The 23246-nt window shown below is 59.6% G+C and overlaps 1 protein-coding gene across 1 annotated transcript; it reads right to left on the bottom strand.

Moving 5' to 3' along the window:
- Positions 1-9189: 9189 nt before the first annotated feature.
- On the bottom strand, positions 9190-22328 carry ADAM11 (ADAM metallopeptidase domain 11). Its single transcript, XM_063178708.1, has 26 exons — positions 22249-22328; positions 20916-21103; positions 19606-19682; positions 19242-19308; positions 18755-18840; positions 18610-18676; positions 18442-18490; positions 18287-18354; positions 17771-17845; positions 17610-17681; positions 16996-17162; positions 16835-16919; positions 16662-16752; positions 16513-16564; positions 15907-16006; positions 15594-15665; positions 15418-15510; positions 14568-14648; positions 14437-14487; positions 13247-13310; positions 13075-13174; positions 12034-12153; positions 11773-11941; positions 10507-10621; positions 9896-9986; positions 9190-9502 (listed from the first exon to the last, which is right to left on the bottom strand). The coding sequence occupies exons 1-26, from the start codon at positions 22304-22306 to the stop codon at positions 9457-9459; spliced, it is 2304 nt and encodes a 767-aa protein (XP_063034778.1). The 5' UTR covers positions 22307-22328; the 3' UTR covers positions 9190-9456.
- Between the last annotated feature and the right edge of the window lie 918 nt (positions 22329-23246).

Raw genomic sequence — 23246 nt, 5'->3', positions numbered from 1 at the left:
AGACCTTTTTACTACTTGCTTGTTTGCCTGTGCTATCTCTCTGCTTGCTAAAAACATTTTCTTGTTTGGGGTGGGTTTATCCTTTGCTCTAATTCATAAAAACCCCTTCTAACCAACACACCCTTTGCCTTGGTTATCCAGTAAGACTGGCTCAGAAATTCTATTCTTCCATATCAAAATTTGCTTTAATTTCTATTCCTTCTTCAGAGTCTATATTTAAAAATATTTCTGCTAAGCATCTGTGAGACTTCCTTGTCAAACTTTCATCCTGGCAGCGCAGGGGTTAAGGCGAGCTGGGCTGACACGGGCTGTGAGCTGGAAAAGAGCTCCGAGGGACGCCTGGCAGCAGCACAGCGCTCCTTAAAGGGCATTGGGGAGATGCTGCTGCTCGCTCCAGCCAGGGATTTGGGTTTCCCCCGTTTTCCCCGGGAATTCTGCGCCCTCCCTCCGGAGCTGGCGAAGTTAAAGGACACCAAAGCCTTCAGTGCTGTTTCCGGGCCATTGGCCGGTGAGAATCCTCCCCTGCCCCGATCGTCTGGGCTCCAGCAGCGCTGGTGTGACTGAGCTTTGACCCCGAGCTCCGTCCCCCTTGTCCAGTGGGATTCCCGATGGGATCCCCGGTGCCCTGGGGCTGCTCCCGCTCCTCAGTCCCTGAGCTCACCCCCGGGCTCTGCTCCTCTTGTACTGTTGGGGAAGATGAAACAGGAAAGCCTTATCAATATGATTGTCTGGCAAAAGATTTTGAGAATATGGAAACTATAAGCGAGATTGAAATGAAAGCAAGCTTTGAGATCCCTCAGTTACTGAACAACTGGAAAACAATGGTGTGGCCAGCTGAAGGTGATCCCCTTTTGATGGAACAACACCCTGTGCTTGCAGACAGGCCCAAGGGTCAGAGCAGACCCTACAGCTTGGCAGAAGGGGCCAAAGAGGAGTTTTTAGGGTTTAAAATGTAACACAGTGTGGTAATGTAGTGATTCTTATAGGCTGTATGGAAATGCTGTAAGATTTATATATTGCACTAGGTTGGTTAGTGAGAATCAGAATACTCAGCACAGAAGATGATTTATTGCATTGTAACAAGAACTTAGCACTTTTCTATGCTCTTACCTCTTAGCTCTTTCCTTTTGCTCTCTCACCCTCTCATCCTCTCTCCCCCTCTCTCCTCTCAGCCTGCTCTGAGCTGTGTTTGGCAGCTCCCAGCAGGGCCCTGCACCCAGGCCCTTTGCAATAAACCCCAAATTCCACAACCTGGCTGTAGAGATCTCTCATCTCCATCCATCCCCACCATCCTACCCCCTTCATTCCTGCACTTTCCTTTTCCCTTTCCCCCACGTTCAGTGCTCTGGGAGGGGGATGCTCCTGGCTGATCCCTCCCCTGAGCTCCTCAAGCCTCTAAAAATCCTTACAAGGGATTTGGGGTTGGACCTGGGTCTGTTCTGTGGGAAACCCGAATTTCTGCTCCTGTCCTTATTCTCTGCTGTGGGGTCCCCTCTGCTGGTAGAAATCGAGTCAGGGGTCAGCAAAGGTTTCAGCTCAGGGATCTTTGCCTAAAAGCTGAATAATCCCCCTGCACATTCCTTGAGCACTGGGGAACTCTGGGTGCGTTATCCAGGATTTTCAGCATTTCAGGGGATAAGAGGATGGGGACAAAGTCTTCAGTGGTGCCTGTTGTGACAGGACGAGGGGAGATGAGGAAGATAAAAATCTTCTTTCTTAAATTTAATATAAATCGATCCTCCTCCTTATATTGGAGATGGATGGATTTGGATTAAATTTAAGAAAGAATATTTTATTACTATATTATTTACTATTATAATAATATTATATTTATATATTTTATATATTATATATTATTATATATTATATGTAATGATTATGATATAGCGATAATAATTATATATGACTATAATTATTATAGTTATAATATAATAATAAACATAACAATTAGATTTATAATATTTGTAATAAATTTTATTATATATAACACATAACTATATATAATATATAATATATAATATATAATATATAATATATAATATATAATATATAATATATAATATATAATATATAATATATAATATATAATATATGATATGTGATATGTAATATATTATATATTATATATTATATGTTATATGTAATATATTATATATTATATGTAATTATTATAATATATAATTATATATTATAATTGTAATATAATTATAATAATTATGTAATGATGTAATTATTATAATTATATAATAATTATTATATTACAATAAATACGAGTATGTTTATAATAATATATATAGTAAAATTATAATTTTATTATAATTATTATTATAATAAAAATAATATTTTAATGACTGAGGCATAGCACAGCTTGTCCAGAGAAGCTGTGGCTGCCCCATCCCTGCAGGAGGATGGAGCTGCCCTAGGGATGTGCTGTGCTTGGCAGAGCCTTGGCAGCTAGGTGCTGCCTCTGTCCTTGCCCCATGGCTGTTTCTGAGTGCCCTGAGCAATCCCAGCCCTTTCCCCAAATGCCTCTTCCCCATGCCTGCCTTTGTGTCTTGTTTCCATCTGGAGCCTAAAAAGCAAAATTCCCACCGTGGGCGAGGCAGAGCTGGGATCTGCTTCCACCTGAGGTGTGCAAACTCCTCCTGCTGAGCTTCTCCATGGTGACAAACCCATCCCTGAATTCCCCTGAATTCCCCTGAATTTCCCAAAGGCCTGAAATGAGAGAGGCTCAGTGGAGATGCTCCATCACAGGGCACACTGAGAACCGGAGTGTCCTGTCCTGTCCTGTCCTGAGCTCTCCTCTCCTGTTTTTCACCTGGAGCACATCTGGCACAGCTGGATGAAGCCCTGCTGTGTTCCAGGATCACTCCTGGAGCTGGAATCTCTCATTACTCCAGGTGTGAGTGCTGTGCCAGCTCTGTGCCAGGCAGGTGCCAGCCCTGGGAGGGTTCCTCAGCTGCAATCAACCCCTCTGTCCTGCTCTGTGCTCAGAATTCCCTTTTATTTGCATGGCTGTGAAATCTTTTTGGGGCGCTCCTTGGGCTGCAACTCAAGGATCCGTGGATGTCCCCCGTTGCTCACATTTCCCCATCACACTGCAGAGATGTTTCCCAACCATCTGATGCTCCTGATGTGCCTCAAATCTCCCAATTCTGGGGTGGGGGAGCAACCTGAGCCCCCTCAGCACCCCTAGCCTGGCCCCCCACATCTTCCTCAAGGCCTTTTATCCTCATGCTCACCCCAAAAGCAGCTCCTGCCTCCTGCCAGATGGTCAATCATGAGCTCCAAGCACCGGAGGAGCACTGGGATATTTTAGTTTTGAGGGTTTCCCATTATGCAATGGCACAGACACAGCGTGGGGGAGGCGTTGGCTCCTTCTTGCTTTGCGTTTACTAATAATGAGGGATTTGCTTGGATTTTTGTGTTTCTCAAGTTTGAGCAGGAGTCTGATGAGGAGAAGCTGAGGAGCAAGGGGGACCTTGTGGCTCTGCACAGCTCCTGACAGGAGGGGACAGCGAAGGGGACAGCCAGGGGGTCGGGCTGTGCTCCAGGGAACAGGGACAGGACAAGGGAAATGAGCTGAAGGGGAAGCTTAGGCTGGATCTTGGGAAAATTGCTTTTTGGAAAGGTGTCAGGCATTGGCACACCTAATATATAATATAGAATATAGAATATTATATACATAATATATAATATAGAATATAGAATATCTAATATCTAATATCTAATATCTAATATATAATATATAATATATAATGTATATAATGTATAATATATAATATATAATAGATAATAGATAATATGTAATATATAATATGTAATATGTAGTATATAATATATAATATATAATATATATAATCTAACATATAGTATATATAAAATATAAAATATAAAATATAAAATATAAAATATAAAATATAAAATATAAAATATAAAATATAATATATTATATATTATATATTATATATTATATGTTATATGTAATATGTAATATGTAATATATAAGGTGTGACAGGGCAGTGGGGGAGTCACTGTCCCTGGGGTGTTTAAAGCCATGTGGATGTGGCACTTGGGGACAGGGGTCAGTGGTGGCCCTGGCAGTGCTGGCAATGGTTGAACTCAATGACCTTGGAGGGAATTTCCAGCTAAAAAATTCCCTGATTTTCTGATCTCAGCACAGGAACACGAGGCTGTGGCTTCTGCCCTGGGCTGCTTGTGGGAGGTGCAGCAAGAGCAGAGGGTGAGGAGTGAGATCAGAACTGATCATGGGACAATCCCTGACAGAACAATGAATTAAGAGGGAGAAGGAGCTTGAGGCCAGGCAGGAATGCACAGTGCCTGGGGAGGAGCTGGAAAGGAGGGTTTGTGGTGCAGAGAAAGGGCAGCCTGGGCTGTTGAGTGTCTCTGGACACCATACCTGCTCCTCCTGCAGCTCCTGTGGCCCTGGGCAGGTGGCCAAGCACCATCTCCCTTGTGCCAGGCACATCCAACACGTCGTGGTGTCCCTGTGTCCCAAACCCTGCCCTGCTCAAGAGCTGTGGGTGTTGTGTGACCCTGCAGGGCAGCAGGCTCAGCTGGGCCCACTTGGATTCCTTGTTTTTTGCCCTCCTGACCCTGAAGATTTGGAATAACTCAAAGATTCAGGAGCAGCCAGTGCATCTGGAACGTTTCTGACTCACTCATCGCGCTGGTATCTTGACACCAGCCCAAAATAACTCTGTGCTGTGGCACAGCTCTGCTGTGGATGGAGCAAAACTGCACCAAACCCTTCATGGGGTGCAGAGCTGCTCCTGGGGGGACACAGGGGGACACAGGGGTCAGCAGGTCCTGGTGCAGACCCCCCTCACCCCCTGGGCACTGTCACCAGAGGACCCTCCAACCCCTTCCCCACCCCTCACCCTGTCATAGGGGCAGAGGCTGAGGCTGATGGTGCTGGGTTTAATGAGGTGGGAGACACTGCCCAGGGCTGAGTGTTCTCCCGAGGGAGCAGCACCCCAAGATGCTCAGACACCCCCAGCAGCACCCCGAGGGGCTCAGACACCCCAAGCACCCCAAAATGTTCAGACATCCCCAAAACCCAGAGATGCTCAGGCATCCCCAGCACCCCGAGACACTCAGGCACCCCCAGAGCACCCAGAGGGGCTCAGGCATCCCCAGCACCCCAAAATGTTCAGGCATCCCCAGCACCCCGAGGTGCTCAGGCACCCCCAAAACCCAGAGATGCTCAGACATCCCCAAGTACTCCAAGGGGATCAGATACCCCCAGCACCCAGAGATGCTCAGACACCCCAAAAAGCCAGAGATGCTCAGACACCCCAAAAAGCCAGAGATGCTCAGACACCCCAAAAAGCCCGGGTCGAGCTCAGCTCATCCCCGCCGGTTCCTGGGGCCGGTGCGTTCTCCTGCCACCCCCGGGGACACCGGGGTCCCCTCAGGCAACGCCAGCCCCACTCCGGGGGCTCTGGGGGAGGTGGCACAGCAGGATTGTCCTGAGTGCTGCCCCTTGTCCCCCCTGCGGGACACACGCTCGTGTGGTGCCCCCCGAGCAGCGCAGGGATGTGCGGGGATGGCACCGCGGGGACACGGGGATGGCTCCTGGGGACCTGGAGCGGCTCCTGGGCCGTGCTGGGAGAGCCCTCTCCTGGTGGGAGTGCGGGGAGAGCGGAGTGAAGGGAGAGATCAGCCCGGGGAGATCAGCCCGGTGTGACGGGATCCCGGCCGTGCCGGTGACCGTGGCCGCGCTGCCCCGGGCTGGTGCCGCGCTCCGTCCCCGGGGTCTCTCTGGGGGCTGGGGTCTGTCCCCAATCCCCTCCTGCCAGCACCTGTCCCCTATTCCCTTCTGCCAGGACCTGCAGGGTGCTCGTTCAGCTGAGGGTGCTGTCCCCGGGATGGAGCCGTGTCCCTGCGCTGGGACTGGGTTAGAGCAGTGTCACCGTGCTGGGACAGGGGTGGCAGTGTCCCCATGGTTGGACAGATGCAGCAGTGTCCCTGTGCTGGGACAGATGGAGCTGTGTCCCCATGGTGGGACAGGGATGGGACAGTTTCTCCGTGCTGGGACAGGTATGGAGCCATGTCGGTGTCCCTGTGCTTGGACAGGGGTGTAGCAATGTCCCCATAGTGGGACAGGGATGCAGAAGTGTCCCCATGTTCGGACAGGGATGGAGCAGTGTCCCTGTGTTGGGACAGGGGTGGAGCAATGTCCCCATGCTGGGACAGGGGTGGCAGTGTCCCCATGGTGGGACAGGGCTGGAGAAATGTCTCTGTGCTGGGACAGATGGAGCAGTGTCCCCATGCTCGGACAAGGGTGGAGCAGTGTCCCTGTGTTGGGACAGCAATGCAGAAATGTCCCCTTACTGGGACAGGGATGGAGAAATGTCCCCTTACTGGGACAGGGATGGAGCCGTGTCAGTGTCCCCATGCTGGGACAGGGATGGAGAGGTGTCCCCATGCTGGGACAAGGGTGGATCCGTGTCCTTGCACAGGTCCTGAGCATCCCTGTGCTGGGACGAGGAGCAGCCACGCATCCCCACGGTGGGACCGGGTCCCCAGCCAGGCAAAATCCTGGAAGGAGGGAGCTTGGTGACACTCACCATGTGCCATCACCTCCATGCCGGGAGGGTACTTGGGCAACATGTGACCACTCTTTACGCTGTTATAAAGTGAATTTGGGTCTCCTGCATGACCGCAGTGGCTGGCACAGGATTTACCAACCCTAGATTTGCTATGGCTAAGTCAAGTTTACACACTCCACGCTCCTGACTCAGTGTGGAAATCATGGGGGACTGACCAGGGACATGTGGGACGTTGGGAACATCACTGGGATGAGCTTTAGGGCTCCGAGGACCGCAGCATCCCCACTGATGAAAGCCGGGCACCCTCCCAACCCCTGTCCCCGTCCCCCTCTCCCCACGCGGGTGACAGGCACAGCCCCATCCTTTTCCAAATCTTTATTGTAAATAAATTCTGCGACATGGCAGGAGTCGGCCGAGGCCGGAGCCAGGGCCGGGCGGCTCCGGGGCTCCGGTGGCGGCTCCCAGCGCGTGCAAAGCGGGGCTCGGGGCCGGGGACGGAGCGGGGCTCGGGGCGGGGGGGGCCGGGCCGGGCCCGAGGCAGCAGCGGGGGCCGGGGGGGTTTTGCTCTCTTGGCTCTGGAAGCACCGGGTGCCCCCCCCTGCCCTCCCCCCGCCGCCCTGACAGCGTTAAAATCATTAAGAAAAATCCCGGTATTTATATTTTTATATATATATATATATAAATATATATATATGGATGTCCCCAAACCCAGTGACAACGGTGGCTTCTTGCTCTGAACCGGGAGCAGCCCGGCACTGTGGCTGTGGCAGCTGTGGGGACACTCGGGTGACAGTGACAGTGTTGGGGTTGATCCCAGAGCCCTGATGCCCACCCCGGTGCCAGGTCCCCAGGTGTCCCAGCCCAACAAGAAGCCACCACAGGATCCCAGCCAGGGGATGTGCAGCCACCCCCATCCTGCTGCCACCTCCCATGCTGTCCCCTGGGGTGCCACCACAGCCACAGCACCCGTGGGTGTCACACCAGGCTGGGTGCCACCCCATGGCCGTGGCTGGGCTTGGGGACACCTTTGGTCACTCTCTGTCTCCATGGCAAAGGGACCTGGTGGGGGGCAAAGAGGGGACACAGAGGGGACACCCCACACTGCTGTGGATAGTGGGTGTCATCCCCCATTGTCCCCGTGCTGGGTGTCCCCAGGAGTGTCCCCACAGTGGGTTGTGTCACCAAGTGCCACCAGGGATGATGTCCCCTCCATGCTGAGTGTCACCAGCGGTTACAGGGACCCGTGTGGCCCCCAGTGCTCTGTGTGCTGTGCTTTGGGTGGCCCTGCAGAGCCACCCCGGGCAGGGTGACAAGTGCCACATGCCACAAGGACAATGGGGGTGATGTGGGGGACAGCCAGCCTGGGGTGCCACCAGCCTGCCCTGGGCTGGGGTGACAAGTGCCACCCAGCAAGCTGCCCTGTGTCCCCGGTACCCTTCTGTCCCCCCCAACCCCAGTGCCACCACTTTGGGGGTCACCTGCCTGAGCTGGGGAACTGGGGGAATCCTTGGGGACACCCCTGTGCCACCACTGGGGACTTCGGGGTCCCATGGCTTGGGGATGGGGGGACAATTTGAGGGGACAAACCCAACATGGGGGTGCTGAGCTGCTTTGGAGGGCGGGGAGGCACATTTGGGGTGCAGGACCCCATGGGACCCAGTCTGGCCACTGGGCAGGGGGGGCACAACTCCAGGCCCTGAACTGGGGATGGGCACTGGGCTGGTACTGGGGACAGTGGCCCCATCCTGGGGACACTGGCATTGTCCTGGGGACACTGGCATTGTCCTGGTGACAGTGGCCTGGTCCTGGGGACACTGGCCTGGTCCTGGGGACACTGGCCCCATTCTGGGGACACTGGCATTTTCCTGGTGACAATGGCCTGGTCCTGGGGACACTGGCCCCATTCTGGGGACACTGGCATTGTCCTGGTGACAGTGGCCTCGTCCTGGGGACACTGGCCCCATCCTGGGGACACTGGCCCTGTTCTGGGGACACTGGCATTGTCCTGGTGACAATGGCCTCATCCTGGGGACACTGGCATTTTCCTGGGGACACTGGCCCTGTTCTGGGGACACTGGCATTGTCCTGGTGACAGTGGCCTCATCCTGGGGACATTGGCCCCATCCTGGGGACACTGGCATTGTCCTGGGGACACTGGCATTGTCCTGGTGACAATGGCCTGCTCCTGGGGACACTGGCCTGGTACTGGGGACACTGGCCCCATTCTGGGGGAACTGCCAATGTCCTGGTGACAATGGCCTCATCCTGGGGACACTGCCCTCGTCCTGGTGACACTGCCCTGCCTTTGGGTGCCAGGGCCTGGCTGGAAGATGCTGCTGGGGGGCTGTGGGGCTGTGGGGGTGTGGGGGTGTGGGCGGGGGTCCCCTGGCCCCGCGGGTACATTCATCATTCCCGTGCCTGCCGGGGGGGCCGGGGGGTCCCCGGACATTCGTGGCCGTGCTGGGGGGGCCGGGGGGCGCTCCCGGGTGTCCCCCCCCTCCCCGCTCTCCTCGTGGGCCGGAGCCTCGGCAGCGCCGCCCCCGTTAATTGGTGTTAATGAGGCGCTGGGGGGGTGGGGCGGAGCGGCCCCGCTCAGGCCCCCCCGGACCTGCAACACAAAGTGGGGAGCGTTTAGTGGGGGGCTGTGACACGGGGGGACACACGGGGGGACACTGAGCTGAAATGAGCCAGCACCAAGGGGGGGGGACGCTGTCAGACCCCCCCCCCCAGCGCTGCTCCCCTTCAGCCGGGGGGGCACAGAGATGGAGACAGCACGGCCGGACACACAGCACACGGACAGACAGGCTCCCACGCCGTCGGGCTGCCGCACGGTGACGGTGACGGTGACAGGGACGGTGACGGGACGATGGGGGGGACACGGTTACACTCCCTGCTGCGCCGGGTCGTACCTTCCTCGGCGGATGTTCCTTGGGGGGGTGGCAGGGGGAGAGGAGAGCAGCGTTAGTGCCACCGCCGCCACCCCCGCGTCCCCGCTGTCCCCTCCCCGGTGTCCCCGATCCCCCCACAGGCAGCAGCAGTGCCACACACGGGGGGACCCCAACGCCGCATCTCATGCTTGGGGACACAGCCACGGGTGACAGCGACAGTGACACCCCGATGGCACATGCAGGCAGGGCAGGCAGGGTTAGGGACAGGCAGGGATGGCGCAAGGGACCAGGCGGGGACAGGGGACCAGGCAGGGACAGGGAGCCGAGGCCACACCGCGGGGGATGGCGGTGTCCCGGCAGTGACGCTGCGCGCAGGGGACGTGGCCGGTGACAGCAGCGGAGGGGACGAGCCATGCGGTGGTGGCTGCTTACTTAAATCCCCAGCCTGTCCCCCCTAGGACGATGGCAGCCACCAGCACGGCCCCCGCGATGGAGCCGATAATGATATTGGTGCCACTGGGACCTGTGACAGACGGGACAGGGAGGAGGGGACAGGGTCACACTCAGTGGCAAGGGGACGTGGGGACATGGGGACATAGCCCTCGGGATGCCCCAGGGCCATGGGGAGTCGGGAAGGGGACAAACCCAGCCACAGGGAATATGTCACTGGGAAGGGGACAGGGGGACACAGGGACACAGCCCCAGCGCTGTGGGGACACGGGAAAGAGGCAAATCCAGCACAAGGACCCACCTCAGTGGGGACAGGATGCAGGGACACGGGGACACCGGGACACAGCCCCAGCGCTGTGGGGACACGGGAGGGTGGCAAACCCAGCACGGGGACCCACCTCAATGGGGACATGGGGACACAGGGACACAGCCCCAGCGCTGTGGGGACCTGGGAGAGGGGACAAACCCAGCCCTGCCCGGCTGAGCTGCGGCACCAGGGTGGTGTGGGGACACTCTGGCTGGGGACAGAGCGGGACAGCCCAGCCTGTGTGGCCTGGGGACAGCAGGGAGCCTTGTCCCCGGGGCACACGGACCCTTGTATCGCTCCGTCTCCCCCGTGGGCTTCGGCTCCGGGATGGGGTCGTAGACGCTGCAGTCCTTGCCCGTCCACTCGGCCCGGCAGATGCACTTCCCCTCGTTGCTGCAAACCTGGGAGGGGACGGCATCACCCCCTGTGAGAATCTGAATTTTCCCTCATCTGCCTCATTTGGGGACCACTGAAGAGAAAATCCCCCCTGTCTAAAATCTCTGGCTCTGAAGGAGAAAGTCACACGCCAACAAGGCCCTGAGATCTGAGAGCATTGCTAAGTTACTGTTTTCACAGGGGTTGTTTGCTGTATGCTAAGGGGGCACCGTGCCCTTTTTTCAACAATAGCTTTGGAAGCTGTCCCACCCTCTCGGCCTGGTTGGACTTCTCCTGAGTTCAGGTGGTCTCCCACAGAAGACCCTCACTCATTTGCAACCACTGTGAGAGGCAGACTGAGATGTAAGGAGCCTCTACATCAAGGACTGAAAAGGCCCCTCTGCTCCTTCCAAGGACTGGGACTGACACCCCCAGCCCGGGGCAGGTGTGTGGGGGTCCAAAGCTGACCAAAGCGAGATGTTTGCCTGCAGGTTGTGACCACTGGACCAAGAAGAAAATGGGTCTCATTTACTGCTGAGTACATGGACGACCCGTTACGTCTATTCCTTATTGTATCTGTATCCCCCTGCTCACAATTTTCAATAGAATTATCATAATAAAAACCTCTGAGTTAGCTGGAGATTTTGAGATCTCCCCAGCGTAACAGGCAGATCCTCGACTGGACTGGACCAAAGGACTATTCCTCTACATTTCCATCTACTGATGAGGATCTTACTTTTCTAGTATATTAATTACAATTGACTTCCAATCTTTAGAATCAGGTTTAAATCCAGAGAAGAGTTAATAAACATAACCTTACTCATACTAACCCTAAGTATCTTCCTGACTGCACTAAACTTTTCACTCGCCCAAATAACCCCTGACTCAGAAAAACTATCCCCATATGAGTGGGGGGATATAGCTATGTTTGGTAGCTATATCCCTCTCTCTCTTTTCTCTCTCTTTCTCTATCTTTTCCTCTCCCTTAATCCCTCTATCGCATTTTGCTGTGGTCATTCAATAAAGGTTCATTTGTTTTGATTATCACTGCAAACCCCCTTGTACCGTGTCGGTTTTTTGCACCCCGAGATCACTGCACGAGCCATCACGAACCCCGTTTGTAAGGACGGATTGTGACACCCCCAAGGTGTCCCCCTGTCCCCAGCAAGTCCCTCACCCCGTGATCGAAGCAGATCTTCCCGTCCCAGCTGCCGGGGCAGGAGCTGAAGTTAAAGGCGGTGGCTGGAAGGCATTTGCGGTCGAGACAGAGCATTCCGGGCCCGCAGGGCGTCCCGTCCTCCACGTAGCTCAGGTCCGAGCCGTCCACCAGCTGCACGTGGCCGCCCCTGTGGCAGGACAGCCCCCCAGGTGACACCGGGTGACACCGGGTGACACCGGCACCCCGAGGAGCCGCGGCCGGTGCCGGCGCTGCCGGTACCTGCAGTCCACGTAGCGGTTCTGGTGGTAGAAGGTGGTGGTGGCGATCTCCCCGCTGAGCTCCCCCAGCCGCGGCGAGCCCGAGATGTTGGCGCACAGGAGGAAGCCGCAGAGGACGTCCCTTCAAAGGGGGGACAGCGGTGGTGTCACCAGGTGTTGCAGTGTGATGGAATAGCCTGTTTCAGCTATCCCAGCTCTTTTCCCAGGTGTGCCAATCACCTCTCCCTTCCCCTCTCATTGCCTCCTGCTGAGTGCTGTCCATCAATCTCGGTATGCCAGCAAGGGCATCGTGTGATTGGCAGAGTTTAAAAGATGCCTTTCAGCCCTGGGGACATTGGGCCATCCAGGTGTCACTTGTCCCCTGTGACTTCCTCTCCCTTACCTGGTTGGTGGCTCCCTACCCTTTCCCTCCCTCTCTCCCTGGGCTTCAATGTCACAGCAACCAGGCAGTTTGGTGTTCTGTTGGAGCTGTTGCTGGACTCAGAGGCCTGTGTGCCAGGAATAAAGCTCTGGATCCAAACCCTCCAGCAGGACCCGTGTCCTTTTCCTTCACCTCGCCTAAAGCCTTTCCTCCAGAGGCAAAACCTGAGCTCCTGCATGCCTGGACTTGTCCCAAGCGCCAGCTGCAGCATCCGGCCAGCCAAAGGTGTCTCTGAGGTGAAACCACCACAGCTGCCACCCTTGGTCAAGGAGCAAGGGCCAGATGAGCCCAGGCACGTTCCATCCAGCAATATTGGGATTTAATTCCAATATATTGGTATTTAATTCCAATATACTGGCGCCCAACGTGGGGCAGCTCCATCCTGGGGATGGATCAGTCAGGGAAGAGACCCCTGAGGTGGCACCCTCACTTTTGCTGCAATATCCAGCCAGCTAAAGGTGTCTCTGAGGTGAAACCACCACAGCTGCTGCCTCTGGTCAAGCAGCAAGGGCCAGACGAGCCCAGGCACATCCCATCCAGCAATATTGGGATTTAATTCCAATAACCAGGGCAGGCAGGTGGCACTGGAGGGGTGGTGGCATGGGGACAGGGGACACTCACTGCTTGTTGCACTGCAGCCAGCCCAGCCCCTCGCGGCCGCAGTTCCCCCGCTCTGTCCCCTCCACGTTCAGCTTCTCGTAGCAGAAGCGCTCGGCCGAGCCTGGCAGAGAGCAGCGAGTGTCACCCGCTTGTCACCCGCTGTGTCCCCTCCCCGCCCCAGGCCGGCACTCACTGCGGCCCCAGAGCGCGTTGCACTGACGGTCCCGGGTCTTGCAGCGCCCGCCGTAGCATCGGCCCTGCGGGGAGGGGATGGGGTCAGGGTGGGGGAGATCTGGGGCTGGAGAGGGGTCAGGGGCTGGAGAGGAGTCAGGGCTGGGGGAGGATTAGGGGCTGGAGAGTGGTCGGGGCTCCTGGAGGAGGCTCAGGGGACAGGACAGAAATCAGGGGTCCTGCAGGAGGATCAGGGACTGGAGAAGGGTCAGGGCTGGAGGAGGATCGGGGGACTGGAGGGGGCTCAGAGGACAGGGCAGGGTCCTGGAGGAGGATCAGGGGCTGGAGAGGGGTCAGGGGTCCTGGGAGGGGGCTTAAGGGACAGGAGAGCAATCAAGGGTCCTGGAAGGGATTCAGGGGTTGGAGAGGGATCAGGGGACTGGAGGAGGTTCAGGGGACAGGAGAGCAGTCAGGGGTCCTGGATGGGGCTCAGGAGCTGGAGAAGGGTCAGGGGCTGGGGAGGGGTCAGGGCTAGAGAGGAGTCAGGGGTCCTGGACGGGGCTAAGGGGACAGGAGAGCAATCAGAGGTCCTGGACAAGGATCAGAGGCTGGAGAGGGGTCAGGGCTGGGGGAGGTTTAGGGGCTGGAGAGGGGTCAGGGGTCCTGGAGGGGGCTCAGGGGACAGAACAGCAGTCAAGGGTCATGGAGGAGGCCCAGGGGCTGCACAGGGGTCAGGGCACTGGGGAGGGGTGACGGGGCTGCAGAGGGGCTTACCCACACGCCCTGCAGGGAGGTGCTGCAGGGACAATGAGCCCCCCACACATCCCCCCCATGGCTGGTTCCAGAAGCACTGCCCTGGCTCATGCAGTGCAGGGATCAGAAACCACATCAGAAACCACGTGTGTGCTCAGCCAGGGGACAGCAGGACCCCCAAACCCACACCCAGGGGCTCAGGACCCCCAAAACCCCCAAACCCACACCCAGATGTGTGTGCATGGCTCAGCTGTGGCTGCGATGACTGACAAAAAGTCACAAAACTGGTTTGGGTTGGAAGGGACCTTAAAGCCCATCCAGTTCCATCCCCTGCCATGGGCAGGGACATCTCCCACCAGGCCAGGCTGCTCCCAGCCTTGGACAGTCCCAAATGCACTTTTAACATGCACAAGCCCCAGTGCAGGAGCCTGTGGGGATGCGAGGCTGGGCTGAACTCACCTGCTCGTTCTCACAGAAGTATCCATCCAGCTTGTGCAGGTTGGGGGGGCACTGTGGGGACATGGAGAAGAGCTTGGGTGATGCCACAAGGCCCCACAATGTGTCCCACGGTGTCCCCTGGCCCCACTGACCTGGCTGGAGTCCCCGGTGCAGGTCTCAGGGATGTCACACTCGTTCACAGCCTCCCGGCAGGACACTCCACGTGGCTCGTACTGCCCGGGGCACAAACCCCACTCAGCAGGAAGGGCACAGGACCCCACTGGATCCACATCCAGACCCTGCCTCCCCTGAGCCCCCTGGATGCCCCCAGCCCCTCACTGCTGTAGTGCGTTTTTATACTTTGTAATACTTTGAAGTAGTTTCGTTTTGTATCCCCATATTTTTCCTGAATGTCTTATCCCAGATTGTTCCCCCCTCCCTTTACCTGTGTAATCCCTGGATGAGATCACCCCCAAACCCCCAGCCTGGCTCTCTGTCCATCACTCAGCATCCCATCCCCTCCATCTGGAAGCTTCAGTCCAGGTCCTGGAGTGATCAGCCAGAGGCCAGGGCTCAGCCCCCCAAGCCTTACAAAGAGTGTGTTAAAGCTCTACCCTACAATAATATAAGAACTTTATGACTCCCTCCCCATTAACAGGCTAACCTATATTTAAAGAGCAGAATTAACGCTGTCCTGAATGTCCATCCCCCAGTACCCATCCCTCAGGGTCACTCATTGGTCAGTAAATGTTCTCTACTTTGGGTTTCCACCTCCCCTTAAATGGAACCTTGGCACATCTTCCAGGGCTCTTAGCAGAACCCCCTGAGGTGTAGGGGCTCCTTTGGGACTCCTAGAATAAAACTTTGGGTTAACCCTTGCTAAGAGTCATCCCTTTATCTTCTACCAATGTTCTGCTGCAAAGGTGGCCAGCCTGGGTGCCCTCAGAACCCTTGGGGCACAGAGAGTGTCCCCCCGCTGCCCGAGGGACAGAGACCCCTCACCTTGCAGCCCTTGCAGCAGAGCCCATCGCTGCACATGGCGTCGTGGGTCAGGGTGCATTTCTTGCAGCAGTTTCCGCCGCTCCTCGCGCACTCCTGCCGGGACAGCAGCCGGGATCATCCCCTGGGCATCCCTGCGGCCTCCCCAGAGCGGGGGCAGCATCCCCGGCCCCGCTCACCGCCAGCGAGCCGCAGTCGCACTCCTCGCCCGCCTCCACGAAGCCATTGCCGCACTCCGGGGGATCCAGGAGCTGCGGGGACCGGGGGGGACAGGGGACACACAGACACACAGACACACACGGGGAGCTGCTGGGGACCCCGAGCCGTCAGCCCCCCGAAAGGGCATCACATCCCCGGGGATGGCAGCAGCCCCAAAGAGTGCCATGAGGCTCCCCCGCTCCGGGAGCTCAGCGGGGGCTGGGGACACCTCGAGGGACCCCCGGAGCATCGGTCCCCACTGTGTCACCCCAAAGGGCCGGGGGGCTGTGTTACCTTCAGGGGTTTGTTGAAGAGGCAGCTGCCGCCGCCGTCCTGCAGGAACTGGTTGTACTCATCGATGCTGCAGCGGGAGAACTTCCGCGGGAGGTAATACCTGTAGGGTGGGGTCACTGTCACTGTCACTGTCCCTGTCACACTGCCACACCCTGCCTGGGGCGCTGCCGGACACAACAACCCGGGCAGGAGCTCAGCAGCCGTGACACGAGGTGTGGTGGCAGGGATGTGGCAGAGGATGTGGCAGGGATGTGGCAGGGGACGTGGCAGATGTGGCAGGAATGTGGCAGAGATGCGACAGGGATGTGACACAAGGTGTGGCAGGGATATGGCAGGGGATGTGGCAGGGGATGTGGCAGGAATGTGACAAAGGATGTGGCAGGGGATGTGACAGGGATTTGGCAGATGTGGCAGGGATGTGGCAGATGTGGCAGGAATGTGACAGGGATGTGACACAAGGTGTGGCAGGAATGTGGCAGGGATATGGCAGGGGATGTGGCAGGGGATGTGGCAGGAATGTGACAGAGGATGTGGCAGGGATGTGACACGAGGTGTGGCAGGGATATGGCAGAGGATGTGACAGTGCCACCCCGAGCGGGCACCCACCCTGTGTCCTCCATGATACAGCCCAGCCACACGTCCGGACAGCGACAGTCCCCTGCGAGGAGAGGAGAGGCCTGAGGCTGCAGAATGTCCCCCTGCCAGCCCGGTGGCACGGCGGCGTGTCCCCTCTGTCCCCTCTGTCCCCGCGGTACCTGCCGCCGTGCGGTGCTTGTTCCACATCATGCCCACGTTCTGCCCCAGGGTCTGTGCCAGTGTCACCGCCATGGCCGCCACGTTGCCGTACTGCTCGGGACGGACGCGGTGTCACCTCGGGGACCCCCGTGCGTGTCCCCAGCCCTCCTGGAGGGGATCCCCCCGCACCCACCTCGTTGACGCCGCAGGCGCGGGCAGCGGAGCAGATGCCCCCGACAAAGGCGCTGCCGCTGCGGCTGCTCTGGAACGTGTGACCCCTGCGAGGAAGAGGATGGTGGGGACGGGGGACGCTGTCCCCGGGCCCGGGAGGGGACGCGTGGGCGCGGCGCTCACGAGAAGAGGTGCACGGTGTCGCTGTGCTCTGCCAGCCCCTCCCGCCGGTACTTGACAAACTCGTTCAGGGTCTCCAGGGAGTCGTGTCCCACCCGGATGCGGTCCTCGGCCGCCCACGTCTCCATGGCCACCAGCACGATGCGGGTGTTGAGCTGCTCCTTGTAGATCTGTGGGGACAAAGGGACAGGGCTGGGGACGTGAAACCTCCCAGGGACAAATCCCTGCGGACAGCTCTAGGAGCTGGGCACACACATCCCTCACCAGGGACAATTCCTCAGGGACAAACCCAGCAGGTGCCAAAGGAAAAACAAGAGTGGGACAAATTCCCTGGGGCCAAAGTCTCAAGGGACCAACCCAGCAGGTGCTGAGGACCAAACCCCGGGATAAACCAGCAGGAATTAGGGACGAGCTCCCTGGGAACAGATCCATCAGCTGCTGGGAACAGTCCCCTCAAGGACAACCCCCCTGGGACAGGGGGATAAAGCCAGGAATTGCCCACTGAGGATAAATCCCATGGGAATGAAGGGTAATGAAGCCCCAAGGGACAAACCCTTCAGATGCCGGGGATTATCCTCCCAGGGACAGCCCCCCCAAGGACAAATTCCTCCCCTCACCATGTCAGCCAGGTTGACCACGGACTTGGCGAAGTTGCTGGTGAGAACTACGGACTTGCGGAGCTGCAGGAACTGCGGGCACAGCAGGGCCGGGTGGGATTGGGGAGGGGGCCAGACCGACCCCTGCCCGCCCCCGCCAGCCCCGGAACGCCCCCTCTCACCAGCCGGTGGTCGTTCACCACGGCCAGCTCGATGTACTTGGTCTCGCTGTGCACCGTGTGCTGGGCTCGGCGGACCTGCAGGGGGAACCCGCGGCTGAGCCGGGATGGAGCTCAGAGCCCCCCGGGGATGGTTGGGATGCAGGGAGAGGGCAGAGCCATCCCATGGTTGGGATGCGGCCCCACCAGAGTTCCAGGCAGGAACAGCACTCTGCAAACGCCCACGGAGGAGCGTGAGGAAGGCCACTGCAATTAAGATTGTGAGCGCTATGATGAGGTTGATTAAGAGAGGATAGTTAGTCATGGGAGATGATTTGAGTTAAGCTAGGGAGAGGATTTGAACCTCTGAGTTAAAGGACTGAAGCCTTTTGCATTTTCCGAGCTCTGCCACGCTGGCTGGTCGTTTTCTTGGACGTGGTGGAGGAGCCCGGCTGCACCCACAGAGATCAACCAGGCCCCAGCACCCTTGTCCCCTGCCCGTGTCCTGTGTCCCCTGCGCACCCCGCTGTCCCCACTGACCTGCCGCCGCCGCCGCAGCTTTGGGATGCCCCCGGGAACACGCTGGCTCAGCGCAGGGAAGAGGCAGCCTGCAGGGAAGGGACAGAGCTGGTGGCACAGCAGGACACGGGGCCACCGAGGTGACCGCCAGGGGACAGCTTTGTGAGAGCGCTCACCCAGTCGGGGACAGCTGGGGATGCGCTGCACGATGTGCGGGCGAAGACCCTGCAAAGGGGAGAGGTGTCACGGCCGTGCGTGCGACAGGAGGAGTGCCACGTCCCCGTGTCCCCATGGCTGTCCCCAGGCCACAGGCAGAGCCACCTTGGGGCGGTGGCCGCGCTCACCTGCCCGCGCTCGGCGCCCGCCTGGGGCTCGATCAGGTACGTGGCTCGGCCGTCCGAGAAGACCCCGCTGCAAACAGAGGCGGGAGTGTCGGGGTGCAGAGGGGCGCAGCCCCCCGGCCCCCCTGCCGGCCCTGGGGGTACTCACCGCAGGCCCTGGCAGCTGGAGAGGGCAGCGAAGGAGCGCGGCTGCCCCCGGATCCGGCCCTGGTAGTAGCAGTGCTCCCCTGCGCCCTGCAGAGCGGGGATGGGTGCTGAGCATCGGGGGCTGCCCCGTCCCACACCCCCAGGGCTCTGGGGTTCAGTGCTGGGCACCCTCAGGGTGTCCTGCTCGAGGAGCATCTCCCAGCACCATGGCAGCACCCTGCCAGGCAGGGCTGGGCACCCAGGGGCACCCAGGGGCACTTAGGGGCACCCAGGGGTGGGTGGGGGGATAATGAGCTGCTGGGGATCATTAATGGGCTTTTATGGGATTTACAAACTGGCCACCACAACCCTGCACTGGCACAGCACGGTTTGACACAGCGTGGTGTAGTTTGGCACAGCACAGCACAGCACAGCACAGCGTGGTTTGGCACGGCGTGGTTGGTTTGGCACGGCGTGGTTGGTTTGGCACGCCTTGGCACACATCTTACCGTGCTGTGGCTGCCGTTGCTGCCCGCGCCGACGTGCCGCTCCACGTAGTGGGAGGCGAGGAGGTGGCTGAGGGAGCAGGTGAGGAGTAAGAGGCCGTAAGGGGTGGGGAGGAAGAGGAGGAAAAGGGAGACAACAGCAGCGATCCACGCGCAGGCACCACCCCGGTGTGGGACACCACCCACCATAGGTACCACCCCGGCATGGAACCCCCCCAGTTTGGGGTCCCTGTCCCCTCTGCTCCACCCGCACTGCTGGATGGTTCAGCACAGCTCCCCCATCCCCGGGCACCCCCAGCTCCTCCTCTCCGCCCTGGGCACAGCAGCAGCAGCTCCTGGTCCCTGCCAGGGCCCGCGGGTCACTCACTGGTTCAGCCGGAGATCGAGGGTGAAGGCTGAGCCGAAGGCACGCACCATGAAGCTCACCTGTGCCAGGTGCAGCCCCTGCAGGGGGCAGAGCAGTTAACCCCCCAAAAAATTCATAACTAAAATAATCATTAATACCCCAACCCCAATACACAGCCTGTAAGGATGCCCTTTGTTTAACCAAAAAATTCAGCATAAATAAAACTCTTTTTTTTTTTTTTTTTGTTTTGTTTTTTGGGGTTTTTTTTTTGGTTTTTTTTAACCTCTGGAGCCCTGGGATGGCACCTACGTTGGGGTGGGGGTACCGGAGGTTCCCCCCAGCACTGGGCCCAGACGGCCGCGCCATCGGAGCCTCCGCTCCTCCCGCCCTGCGGCACCGCCGCTCCTGACCTAATTCCCAATTCCTGATTCCCCATTCCTGCCGCCGGCAGCGGGAGCCGAGCGCTGCGGCGCGGCCTCACACCCGGCAAAGTCGGCGCACACCGGTGAGAGCCCGGCACCGGCTGCGGCTCCCTCCGGTGCTTCCTTCACACGGGGAAACGACAGAAAAACCAAACCCGTCCCGGTGTGCCCCATCCCCTTGCTGGGAAATCGGCGCAACTCGGGATGAGGAGCTGTCATCATGGGGATGTCCCGGGCCCCGTTCGCATCCCGGGCTCCGGCAGCACTACCGGAGAGGGCTCTGACACCGGAGCCAGCCCCGAGCTCCTCCCGCCGCGACACCCCCGGTTTAACACGGCCCTGGCCCCCCGCCAGCGCTTCCCGGCGTCCGGAGGTTTCACTCCACGCCTGGTGTAAATAAATCACCTCTGCGGCCACAGCATCTCCTCATCTCGCCTTTCTCCGGGATCGATAGGCGCCGGCCTCCGCCGCTGCCAGCGCCGCAACTCCCCCGTGGCGGACGGGGAGCGTGAGCGGCTCCCCAAAACGAACCCCGAAACGAACCCCAAACGAACCCCGAAACAAACCCCAAACAAACCCCGAAAGGCGGGGATGGTGGGGGGCACTGCCCGAGCCTGGGCTGGGCTGGGCTGGGGAGCGGCACCCGGTGGGACCTGGGGGCCTGAGCCGGACCCACGCGTCTGTTCCTGGCTTCGTCTCTCCCAACACCCAGATTTAATGGGATTTTGCGGCACAAATCCGTGTCCCTCCCGGCAGTGGGATGGTCCCTGGGGGATCAGGGCTCCGGTTTGGGATGCCGGTACACGCTGGGGTGTGGCTGGGCCAGCGACGGCGCTGTCTGGGGACCTGGAGCTGCCACCTGCCAGGGACCCCGAAAAGGGAGCGGGTTGGGGGCTCTCGTTCACTTACGGGTCCTCCTCCTCCTCCTCCTCCGGGCTCATGCCTGACCCTGGTGTCCAATTGATGCTTGGGGACTTCTCCTCCCGAGCTCTGCCCCACCAGCCTGCTGGGGTGGGTGATTTGGGAGAGCACCCGCCCCTCCTGCCATGCGGCCCGCGGGAGCCGCCGCGGCAGCGCTCCGGCCTGCGAGGCAGCACCTGCGGGACAGGGACACGGACAGGGACAGGGTCACTGCCACCCTGGGAGGGGGAGGGACAGAGACACAGGGGCTGAGGAGGGACAGGGAGGTGGGAACACGCAGAGGTGGGAGAGGAAGGGACAGAGTTGATGAACATGCTCAAGAAAGGGACACTCGTGTCCTGGATGGGATGGCCAGGGATTGTCCCACGGCGCACAGCTGGGGAAGATCCAGGGGTGCCCAGGAGGGGACAGCCAGGCAGCACGGGCTGGGAGGGGTGACCAGGAGGGGTGACCAGGAGGGGATCACAGCAGGGTGGGGAAGCTCAGGAGGTCTCAGGTACAGTGGCATGTCCCGGAGGGGACACACAGGGGACATGGGTGGCTGATAAAGTGATGCATCCCAGAAGGGGGCATGCAGGGGAGAGGGGGCTCAGAAATGCCGGCACACCTGGAGGAAATGTTGGGGTGGGGTCAGCAAATCCTGGAGGGAGCATGCAGGGAAAAGGGGGGGCTGGAATGGGGACACATCTCCGAGGGGACACCCAGGGGACAGAGAGGGCCAGGATGAGCCCACTGAATGGGAGATGGAAGACCGGTATGGGGACATCCCCCTAGAGGGGACAACGAGGGGACAGCAGGAATGGTGCAGGGACACCCTTGGAGGTGACAGCCAGGGGACACGGTGCGTGGCCGCTGTGGGGACACATCCCAAGGGGACGCGGAGGGCTGCTATGAGGACATCTATGGGGCATGCAGGGCACGGGGGATGCGGGGTGGGGACACATCCCGGAGGGGACACGGGGGCTGCGATGCGGCCCCTCCGGAGAGGGAGCGCGGCGGGGCCGCTGCGGGGACAGCGCGGTGGAGGGCGCGGGGCCGGGGCCGGGGGGGACCGCGGGATTGCGGGGCCGGGGCTGCGGGGCCGGGGCCGGGCAGGTGCGGGGGGATCGCGGGCCCGGCCCCTCCCGGGGCTCTGCGGGGCGGCGCTGCGGAAAAATGTGTCGATGCAGCGAAAAAGCCGCAGCGGCGGCGGCGGGGCCGGGAGCGGAGCGGGAGCGATGCGGGGCCGGGAGCGCGGCGGGAGCGATGCGCGGCCGGTACCGGAGCCGGTAGCGGGGCCGGTACCGCGGCGATGGCGGAGCGGGAGCGGGTCCGGACCTACCTGCCCGCGGGGCGAGCGAGAGCAGCGCGGCCAGCAGCCACCCCCGCAGCGGGCTCATGGCTCCCTCATGCTCCGCCGGCGGCCGCGCCGGGCCCGCCGCGCCGGGGACCGTCACCGTCCCGTCCGGCCCCCCCGCCCCGGGCCGGGCCGGCAGCGCCGCCCCCGCCCCGCCCGCACGCGGCCCCGGGCCCGCCGGACCGGACCGGCACCGGCACCGGCAGCGCCGGCAGCGGCACCGGCAGCGCCGCCCCGGGCCCGCCCCGCCCCGCCCGGCCCCGCCGCCCCCGGTACCGGCCCCTTCCACCCTCCCCGCCCCGGCTGCCGCAGCGCCGCTGACACCCGCGGCACTGCAGCACCGGAGCCCCGCTGGCAGCACCAGCACCCCCGGCCGGTACCGGAGCTGCCGGTGCCATCACCCCCGGAATGGTACCGGAGCCTCGGGCACCCTGCGGCAGCAGGGACCGCCGGTGCCAGAGCCCCCAGCCAGAGCAGACTGTGTCACCCCACAGCCAGGGACAGGGACACCAGCACAGGGACACCAGGGTGAGGCTCCCCAGCCAATACTGGAACCTCGGGACAGAATCAAACCCCCCTCAGCCACTGCTGCCCCCAGGCAGTGCCGGACCCCCACACCAGTACCAGTCCCAAACCCTCCCCACACCAGCACCAGCCCCTCCAGCCAGTTCAGGGCCTCCAGTTGGGATTGGAGTCCCCCCAGTCTGCACCATGCCCCCTCAGCTGGCACAGAGTCCCTGACTTGTCCACAGCTGGTCCCCAGCCAGTCCCAGAGCCCCTGCAGATTGTCCTGGTGCTGCCAACCAGTACCAGGACCCACACCATCATCAGAGCCCCCCAAATGGGACTGGAGCCCCCAAGCAGCACCACCCTCCCAGCTGGAACTGAGCCCCTGCCTGGTGCCAGGGCTGGTGCTGGCTGTGGGAGCCTCCTGTGCCAAGGGGATGGTGCTGGAACCAGGGAGTGCTGCTGCCCACAGCACT

The sequence above is a fragment of the Melospiza melodia genome, chromosome 30 (assembly GCF_035770615.1).
Source record: "Melospiza melodia melodia isolate bMelMel2 chromosome 30, bMelMel2.pri, whole genome shotgun sequence".
NCBI lineage: Eukaryota > Metazoa > Chordata > Aves > Passeriformes > Passerellidae > Melospiza > Melospiza melodia.
Note: the sequence above shows the minus strand (reverse complement) of the source record. Positions and strands in the feature narration are given on the sequence as shown.

Excerpts from the sequence above, each read along its gene's own strand:
- ADAM11 (XM_063178708.1), bottom strand. The coding sequence starts at position 22,306 with ATGAGCCCGCTGCGGGGGTGGCTGCTGGCCGCGCTGCTCTCGCTCGCC. Across the intron at positions 17,163-17,609 it reads TGGTCAACCTGGCTGACATG|ATCTACAAGGAGCAGCTCAA; the intron begins GTGAGGGGAGGA and ends TTGTCCCCACAG. Across the intron at positions 10,622-11,772 it reads AGATCTGCTTCGATCACGGG|GTTTGCAGCAACGAGGGGAA; the intron begins GTGAGGGACTTG and ends GTCCCCTCCCAG.